The 10001-nt window shown below is 36.0% G+C and overlaps 1 protein-coding gene and 1 long non-coding RNA gene across 3 annotated transcripts; one reads left to right on the top strand and one right to left on the bottom strand.

The window, feature by feature from the left end:
- Nucleotides 1-312: 312 nt before the first annotated feature.
- On the bottom strand, nt 313-4874 carry LOC125197931 (trafficking protein particle complex subunit 8-like). Of its 2 annotated transcripts, none has more exons than XM_048096428.1 (14): nt 4598-4874; nt 4428-4522; nt 3950-4049; nt 3516-3620; nt 3215-3377; nt 2561-2681; nt 2428-2490; nt 2262-2342; nt 2086-2180; nt 1825-1975; nt 1288-1374; nt 692-811; nt 491-619; nt 313-414 (listed from the first exon to the last, which is right to left on the bottom strand). In XM_048096428.1, the coding sequence occupies exons 1-14, from the start codon at nt 4764-4766 to the stop codon at nt 313-315; spliced, it is 1581 nt and encodes a 526-aa protein (XP_047952385.1). In that variant the 5' UTR covers nt 4767-4874. The 2 variants fall into 2 exon arrangements, 1 of the variants encoding a protein (XP_047952385.1); XR_007172297.1 differs by having other exon boundaries at nt 315-414; nt 697-811.
- Nucleotides 4875-5297: 423 nt separating this feature from the next.
- LOC125197930 lies at nt 5298-8922 on the top strand. The gene is made up of 4 exons (XR_007172296.1): nt 5298-5709; nt 6281-6363; nt 7703-8830; nt 8908-8922. It is a non-coding gene; the product is annotated as an uncharacterized LOC125197930 (long non-coding RNA).
- The last annotated feature ends 1079 nt before the right edge of the window (nt 8923-10001 follow it).

Here is a 10001-nt window from a genome sequence, read left to right as displayed (position 1 = left end):
ATGTATATATATATATGGGTGCGATCATATCATAACTCATATTTATGTGATAACCTAATAACCCTATCATTTTATGGGTCAAAAGTATCATTTTTATTAAAAATGATATTTATACACGATAAAATGATATTTTTTCAGCATGCATAAAATGATACTTTTATTCCATAAAATGATATTCTGTTCCATAAAATGATATTTTTCATTCCATAAAATGAGGGTTATTAGGTTATCACCATAATTATGGGTTATGATATGATCACATCCCTATATATATATATATATATATATATATAGATTAGAGCTATCAGGGGTTTACTTTCCAATATGGAAATGGATATGATCCCTGATGTGGCTCCATGCTGTGCCTTTGAAGACAAAAAGGGCACCTCTGTATGTTCTCACTGCATGTTTTATCTATGAAAAAGCAAGGTAAAAACTTCCAACATCATAGTATCATTAGAAGGGATAGTCAACTGAGAAGAATCATTACCTGATCAGATTCCTTGTATAGGTCACCAGACAGAACAAGGTGAAAAAAATATTTCTTTAACATGGCTGGTGTAGACATCAAGAAGCAATATGCAGCTTGCTCAAGCATGACCGCAGATCTCAAGGGTTCCTAAGAGTGACAGGTTATAGAGAGTTATAGGAAATTTTCCATCAGTTCAGTGTGCATAATTATGGGCATTACCTCACCAGAGATTCGGAAATAGACACTAGCAGCATCTTTGTACTGATCTCTAGCCTTTAACATCTCAGCCCACCAAATTCCACAGCGGGTGATATTCCGCCCACACGATGAACCAATTTTCTGAAGTTAATGGTTCGTATTAAATGAAGAAATGAAAGCTGAACAAACAAAAGAAATTCCTGTGGGGCACTGATCTTTTATATTGCACTCTGATGTCCAATAGAAATATATCAAGGACCTAACTCCATTAAGAGATCGAGCACCTAAATCCATTCACTCATTCAAATTTCAGATTGTTGAAGAAGTCAAAACTACACCATTTTCCAAAGAGAATTCCATAGATAACAACCATTTTCCCTAAACCCTAATCTATCAGTAGCTGATGTCCTATTAATGATTATTTTTATTACATTACACCATAAGATTCTAGGAATCCCATATTCTGGTGTGATCATATAACGTCATTTTTCATGGACTCCATACAATGAATGCTTTACTGGGAAAATCCTTGTAATTACAAATTTCAGATGCGCTACGCTAACCATAGAAAGGGATGGAAAGGTGGGGGGAGAAAAACTTGGCAAGTTTATCATTACCACATATGTGGTAAATGCATTTTCCATGCAGTACTCAGCATCTTGGCTTGACTGATCCAACATAAAATAAGCCAGCCCCATCAACTCCTGTCCAATCAAAACACTCCATGGAATGTAACAAAAATAGAGAATATTGAAGTATAATATGCAGCAATTTAGATAGGTTAGGGCTGTAAAATTTTAGGAGGCATACACCTCATAGTGGCACGATAAAACAATATATTTAACCCATAAATGAGCACACCGATAACAAAAAATATGGCAGCAAAACAAGTACAAGTGCCTCTGGTAAGTCAGTCTTAACTCTCTTCACTTTTTATCAATCATACTTAGTAACACTTGTTGGTTTGAAAGAAATGACTACATCTTAGTTCACCTGAATGCTTGTAATCACACACACAGACAGAATGTAACAAGGTCATACTTGTAAATTAAGAAGTGATACAAGTGATATTCTTTCCAAATCTAGCTATAGGCAAAGAGCAGCAACTAACCAAAAGAAAAAGGTGCAGCAATTCAAAATGAAAACTGAAATACCTGAACACCAGCATAATGCTTCAAAGCTTTATCAAGTTTGTAATCTGTAGAAATAAGTCGATAATTCGAGATTGCAAGTTCATAGTCTCGCAACATAAAAGCATAGTCACCCAACACTCTTATCTGAGATTCAGTCGAGTTAAAGGTGTACCTACAAAAACGCTTAAGCTAGCCAAGTTAAAGAAAGTATGGTAAAGGGAAGGAGAAAGGTGGTATTCCATTAGCAGCAGTATTATATATGGATACAACTCTGTAACATACATAGGCACACTGGGATTCTCAGGTACATCGTCTTTTCCTTTTCTCCACCATAAGTTTTTTATTTGGTTTCTAAAGCCCTTCCTTGTCGCTGAAACCTGACTTAAACAACATACTAGATTATGGTAGAGCTAGGGCATACTAACAACAACATATGAAGCGGACAACGATGGAGATACCTGCTGGTTAAGAACACGGAGTTTCAGCTCCATAAGAGGGATTATATGTTTAGATGAGAAATCATGCATGGTCTTTTTCAACTGTGAGATACAAGAAGATTGATCACAGTCATGTTAAAGATAATATCCTCTTGTAGAGAGATCTATTATGACAGCAAATAAATACCTCTTCTATATCATCCTTGCTGAGGAAGCAACCAAATTGTTTTTCATTTGAAGCACTACTTTTCTGAAACATAGAGATGTAAATACATGAGTTGAAGGCCAGGTAAACTCGCAGTCATCAAACTCTGCCTTACATGAGATGCCCATGGATTCTGTTTATGTTCTTCTTTGCCATTGATGGAAGAGTTTATACACAAGAGACAACAATCATTTGCACCAAATGTACTCCTCATTTCTGCCAGAATTCCGGTAGCTCTGCACAAAGAGAACGAACATAGAGTATCTCAAATCCGCATTTGAAACTTGCCAGGTTCTGTTAAAAGCAAAGAAAAGTTAAGACCATAACAATGCCATTCCTTGTTGCTTTCGCTTGACCCGCCATCTCTACCAGACAGCATTTATGTCTGTAAATATTTGTGCTATATAATCTCTATCTACTAATTCATGTATTCTACACACAACCATCAGTGCATGTTCTTGCAGTAGATGATTAAGGCAGAATATATGATTTTTGAAGTAGGTTATTAAGGAAGAATCTAAAACATCTTCAACGCCCCATCAAAGATAAGTTCATCCCATTGCAGTTGGAGTGATTGTCCCATAAGTAGAGATTACAAGAAAAGAATTTTACAATAGCAGTAGAATTTTCCCCTTTCAATATCCCTATAAGTTCATTAGTTTTAATACGTGATTAATAATGCAATATGTAAATCACATTTAGAACCAGGATTTTAGTCCAAAAATGTAAAATATAAGTCTAGCTTAAGAGTAGGAAGATCACCACATACTTTTCCAGCATGCCTTCTTGATTATCGTGTACCAGCAAGTAATACTTCAGAATATTAGGATCCATGGCACCATCGTTGAGAAGATGAGGCAACTGATTTGTGTTGAACAAGTCAACAAATTTTCCTATAGGATCTTTATCCTTTGAAGAGACAGCAACAAGGCCTATTTTTATCAATTTGAAACGCATAACCATCACTTAATACCTCCAGGACAACTCTCGTTACAGCATATTGAAGAAAAAGATGAGATAATAGCCAACTGAGAAACACTCAGTCCAAGTACAAGACAAGACAGACTTACAAGCCACGGGGTGATCAAAAGCTTCATGTTCTGAGAAGGCAGCAGCATCTAGCAGCTCTTTGTTAAAATTCTGAAACCATGATGGCACCAACTCCTGAGGAGAGGCTGCATAAATAACCTAATGTCACTACTTAAAAGTCCTAGCTAATATTACCATACAAAATGCTAAGTCGTTTTCTGTAAAATAAGAAAGAAGACAATTTTATCAAGTGAAAAGTGAAAAGTCTACAAAGGGACGAGGAATATCAATCAAAGCAAAAGATAGACTAAAACTAAAGGGAACTACACCAAACAAAGTGATTATATGAAACCCATGGATATAGTTATGGCATAAACCATGTTATTCACAATGCTTAGAAACAATTGCATATCTTTTTTTCTCAACAGAAGCAAAGAGGACCTCAGCATTAAAATTTAGGGATTTTACAGCTTACTCATTATAACAGACTCAACTTCTTCTTGATGTGAACAGATTTCGGATATCTCTTTATCTTCCGCACTAGTGATTACTTGTTTTAACCTCTCCTTTGCAGCCTGGATTGAGAAAGGTGAGACTTAGAGGAAAAAGTAGGACTATGAAACATTAAAATTAGCCCAACAACTCGGCTATAATGTAAGACTATGAAGCAAAGGTAGTAGTGAAATCAGACTTAAATTCCCTACTTGGCTTCCAGAGTGCAATTGCTGATAAATCTGAAGCCTTGCTAGTTGCTACACATACCTTCTAGCATCAATTGTTCTAATCTATATTCCATATTAAGAATTGTATATATAGCTATGAGAACATTCAAGTATACATGTAAATAATCACAGAGACGAAGCAGGATTCAGTTCAGACGGTCAGCTTCCAAGTTGCACTTTTCATAAACGTCCTAAGCAAATGCAGAGCTGAAATACTCATATTGCACGTACCTCAGTACTCCGCTGCCGAATATCCGAATTATAAAAGAGTCTCAATTTGAATTTCCTCAATCTGTACGGTTGATCACTAGCCGTCCTGACTGGCACTGAAAATTGAATTGAATAAACCAAAACGCCTATGAACAACCAAAGTATGCATAATCCAGCACGACAGATTGTACCGTCGATGTTACTGAAAGTGCTGAAGGGAGCCAACATTTGAATGAGGGATAAATCATTTGTTCGGCAGGACTCTTCTACAAGCGGCGTACGGAGCACCATCACAGCCGGGCTGATCTCGTCCAACAGCATCCTACCGAGCTTCGTGTTCTCCGGATCCGCCATCCCCATCGGATTCGACCCGGCAGATACACTAGGACGGGCTCACTGGCTGAGTTGACTCGTTGTGCATACACAGATGTGAAAGGAGAGATCTCTACGTACGAATGCAACTCTCTGGGCTCATAATTATTTTTTTATTTAATGGGCTTCGCTTTCAACGATTGTTTTCCTTTAATTTTTATGGTTGTGATATTGCTCTTAAAAATTACTCTTATTATAATTATATTTTATTATTAAGATATTGATATTTAAAACTAAATTTTGGATCAAAATTCTTGTAATATCCCTAACTTTTGGAAATTTAAAATTTAGAGTTAAGATTTAGAGTTTATGATATAGTGGAGTGTTGTATCCTTTTTGTTATATTTAGAAACATCATAAATAGAACAATAGAAATTAAGAAGAAATTAAAAAGAAGAAAATGAGATAAAGAAATAAAACAAAAAAAAAAGAACAAAAGGATAATGATATGGTGGGGGGAGTGAAACGTGTTTTTTGGGGAATTAAAGAAAAATAAAGAAAGGGGAATTAGAGAATGAAAAAAGAAAGAAAAAGATAAAGTTGGAATAGGTATCAAAACGGAAACCTTCTCTTTCCCTCATCCATCTCTTCGTCCCTCTCTCTGCTCCATTCCCCTCATGCTCTCTCTCTGTTCAGCCATGGCGCCAACACCATGATAGCGCCAGACGGCTCCTCCGGGAAGCATGTAAAACACGCTACTACCCTCAACTCCTTACTTCCATTACTTCCTCTTAATTTTAGAACTTGTGCTTTAAATCCACATCCACCCAACATCCAAAAATAGTTATATATTGAAGGTAGAACGTCCATTTTTAGAGAGGGAGAGCTCGGCCTCCATGGAGAAATCAGAAGCCGTGAGCTTCATGGTTGCTTCTACACCTCGATTCCTCATCTTTTCGTTAATTCAATCGCGAATTCTCCAATAATTCAAGTAAGCAGCCTCCTTTCACCTTTTATTTGTCCAATTTCATCCTCGATTGAAAGCGAGGGTTTAAGTTCATATTTTTCCCCAATTTGAATTTAAGTAAAACTAGGTGTAAATCCAAGTTTGATGGCTTGATAGTTTCCACAGCCTACTTTGAGAAGTGATTGTGAAATTGTTGGACTTGGTGTTTGAACGTAGGGATAACAAAGAGTTCTTCAATAGGACCTTGGGAGCTTGCTTTGCTAATTTAATTTAGCTTGGGAATTTACTTACTTGCATAATCTAAATTTGGATTGTGAGATAAAGTTATTTTTGGTGGAAGATAATTTAGGACAGCCTATCCCTAAATGTGAAAGTTGATGATTTTTACATACAAAGCATGTTGTAGTGAAAGAAAATAAGGAGACAGCTAGTATGTCTTGTTCTGGCAGCGTATTCCAGCTCCGGTTTAACCAAGTAAACGACCTTATTTTCTTACCAAATTTTAAATGACCATAGCTTTATGTGTCTTCTGCCATGTGACCAAAATTCAACTTCATCCGAGTTCAAATGAATTTATAATGATTTTTGCAAGTAGACTGCCCTGGTCTGCCAGGAAATGACATGGAGAAGGAGCATGGATAATGTGATTCGTATGTCAAAGGTGTCTGGGATTTTGAGGTAGTATACTCAGCACTTAAAAAGGCTTAGTTCTTTTTATGCTCTTATGTGATAATTGAATGTCCTTGTGTGATTATATGCGAATATGTGACTTGTGAACTCGATGAATTATGATTAATTATGGAATAAGAGATTATGAAGTAAATTATTAGAATGTGATGAGCTGTTGAATGATTTGTAATGAAATATGAAAAGAGGAAGGGGATGAGTTTACGTTATAAAGTAATATATTCTATAGCAGGTGTTAATTCTTGAATTGAGTCTATGTGATTGCATACATAATATTGTATGCTAATCAGTTATACACTCTGTGAGTGATCTGTATATGTTGTTTATGTCATGAATTATGTGAATTTTGGATGTGTGATGGTATGGAGAGAGTTGGAATCTAATTTGTTCATTTGATACGATATGGTCTGAAAAAGTTGCTGAAATGTTATGTTAGAAATTATTTGGAATAAATATTGAGATGAGAATGAGTATATGTCTCTGATATCTCTGATCTCTGTCTCTGATATCTATCTATGTATCTGATATCTCTCTATCTATGATATATGATCTGATCTCTGTATCTTATTATCTCGTATCTGTCTGCACCCTAAATGGGTGGTCTGTGTGGAGTCCTCTCGAGGACAAAATCCGCTTCTGCTTCTGATTCTGGATTCTTCTGATTTTGGATTCTGTTTCTGTTTTGGTCCGCGTATCCCAGTCGGTCACCAAGTACTTAAGGGGTTATATTTGTTTGGATATGTGAAAATATTAGTGATCTGTCATCCGAATATGCATTGATATTTGAATAAGATCGTAATGTATTCTTTGGGTTTAATTCAATAATTGGTGTGGTTAGCTTATTTTTATTTTGTATCCTGTCTTACATATTTTATGAATGGATATGTGAATATCGATTTTGTGGTAAATTCATCGAGAGCAATGGCGACTATATGAATGTGGAATTTAAATGGTTGTTGGTGTTGGTAAAGAATAAATATGTATATATCTGGTAAGTATATATGTTTTGAAACTGTGTGAGTGATGACATGTATACTATAACTGCATATTTCTAGATATTTTAATGAAGTGATGTATGATTATGATTTCGGTAAGTCTCAAAATCAAGAGAGGATGATATAAAGGTCAGATGTATTGTTGATTATTTCTTTTTAAGTAAACATATGTATATGGACATAAGGATGTTGATTATGGAGAGAGAAATTCATGGTAATAAATTTTATAAATACGTGGGTTGCATAAAGTTTATTTAACTCCGGAAATTTTGCTCTAATGTTGTATATACTACAGGGCTTGTTGAAGCTCACTCCTTTCTTATTTCCCCATGCAGATTAGAGGATCACACAAGCTCTTTTGTTGTACAGCTGCTCAGGCTTTAGCCCGCCTTTGCGTTTGAAAAATTATGTTTGATATGTTAGATGTGGCATGTATAGAATGTCTAATGTAGAATGGACATTTTATTTACTTCGTTATCTAGGTTTTAAAAATATATATTCAGAATCTTGGAAACAGGTTTATGCTCTAGTTCTAGATATTATATATCAGTTTTCCTACTTGCCAAATAAAGGAAAATAAAGTATCTATATATTAAAAAAAAAAGATTTTTCTGTCAATTCAAGATTAATACCAAAATTGACAATATTTATTGATTATTAAAATAATTAGGTAAGGGGTGTTACAATTCTACTATTATTTTATATGAATTTTGAAAATAATTTTGAAAATTATAAATTTTTGAAGGTGTGCAATTTTTTCAACCTAATCCAAATAGGAATTTTTAGATAGATTTTTATTTTGTGTGACTAGCCGTGTGAAAATTATGTGGCCTAGTCTAAATTCAAAACTATAATTCTTGAATTCGACGTTGAATAATTCTATATAAATAGATTAAGATATGTTTGATAGAGCGGTCGGCTGTGAGAAATGAGCATCAATCTTAAAGTTTGTGAATTTTAATACAATTTTCAAAGCTCCTGAGATATATCATAATTCGCGCACAAGTTTATGGTTTCTAAACCATAAACCAATATCCCTTTAGGGCTCGTTTGGTAGCGTTTACGGGATTTTCTCAAATTCTTAGATTAATGTTAATCCTATAGATTTACATAAGTAATCCCAATTAGTAGGGCATTTGGTAAAACTCCATTATTGGTTATTACAATGTGTGGTACACATATTAGATTATGCTGAATATTTGTATAAACGATTGTGGAGACATCCTTGTCCCTACTTTACAAAATTAAAAGACATTTAACCCCTCGGCCGTCCTTGCTCCTCTGGTTCTTGGCGCGCAGAAATTCTGCCGTTCGCGCCATCTCCAGACGAGTTCCTCCATATAAGCACGTGCTCCCTCCCATTATCGCATCACTCACAGCCGACGAGACTCATACTCCTGTTGCATTCTTTCCGATGGCTTCTAAGGGGCACCGTAAGCTCAATTACGACGGAAGTCCCAGTGGTATCGATGTATCCATTTCATTAATCTTCCTTTCTCGGTCGTAAAATGTCTCTGCATCTAAGACTTTATTTTCGCAGGTTGTGGGAGTGGTGGACAAGCTGATAAGGCTAAGTGTGACCGAACTCGGCGGTCTTGGACTCGACGTGAGGAGCAAGAAGTGGGCAGGGACTTTGTCATTGAGGTTGTACCCGACTGCTTCCCGACAACCCCAGCCCCTGTTTTTGGAGAAATCATCACGCGGACCATGTTCAATAAGGCAAACAAATCATGTTGCTGCCTACGGACAGCCTCCTCCACCGTTATTACGACGGCCTCCGTCTCCTTTCTATTACGCAGCCTCTCGTTAAGCATCCTACAACAACATAGTATGCAGACTCAATCATGAATTGCGATTTGACTCCGCCAAACAAAGCCTATGAATACCAAATTCAAACCAACACCCATATCTCCTTTTCAAACTCATGCACGATACCCAGACAACAATTTACACAACAGAAGTAACAAAACCCAAAAAAGGGGCATTCTTCCTAATGGGTTCGAACAATGATTCAGTCAGCGTAGAGTGGCACAACGTACCTGGGATTGTCGGTGAACTCAATTAACTGCTACCGACTGTACTGCCGCTGTGTTGTGGACAACGAAAATTAGGAGGGCAAATTGGGTATGCAGCAGCACAAATCGAAGTCGGAGAAGTTGAGAAAATATAATACCTCAAGATTTGTGAGATAAGGAAATGCAACGATCGGCGAATCTAGTATGAAACTCCCCGAGATCCGGGTATGTTGTTCCGGGTCCGCCGATAAAATCGACCTCTACCAAACTGTGGAGAAGAGAAGATAGCTTGAGAAAAATCCCCCTTTTGCTTGGCTGTATGGGATTTTATGATCTACCAAACGAGCCCTTATTATTTAGATGAACTACAAAAAAGAGGTATGTCGCCAATAGTGTTTGCTTTTGTTATACTTATACCTAATAAAAATAAGAGTGGATTGCAAATTTAATATCAAGGATGCATAGTTGCAATACTTCATGAAAAAAAATTGCATCAGAAGTCTCTAGTCTAATGTTTTAATTGATTTAATGTACATTTTGCCTTTTAAGAATTAAAACTATTTATTTTCCATTTTACTTCTTTTAGCCTCGATGATAAATTTGACCATTTTATATATAA

This window comes from Salvia hispanica, unplaced genomic scaffold, assembly GCF_023119035.1.
Source record: "Salvia hispanica cultivar TCC Black 2014 unplaced genomic scaffold, UniMelb_Shisp_WGS_1.0 HiC_scaffold_109, whole genome shotgun sequence".
NCBI lineage: Eukaryota > Viridiplantae > Streptophyta > Magnoliopsida > Lamiales > Lamiaceae > Salvia > Salvia hispanica.
This window is presented reverse-complemented; position numbering and strand designations above follow the sequence as displayed.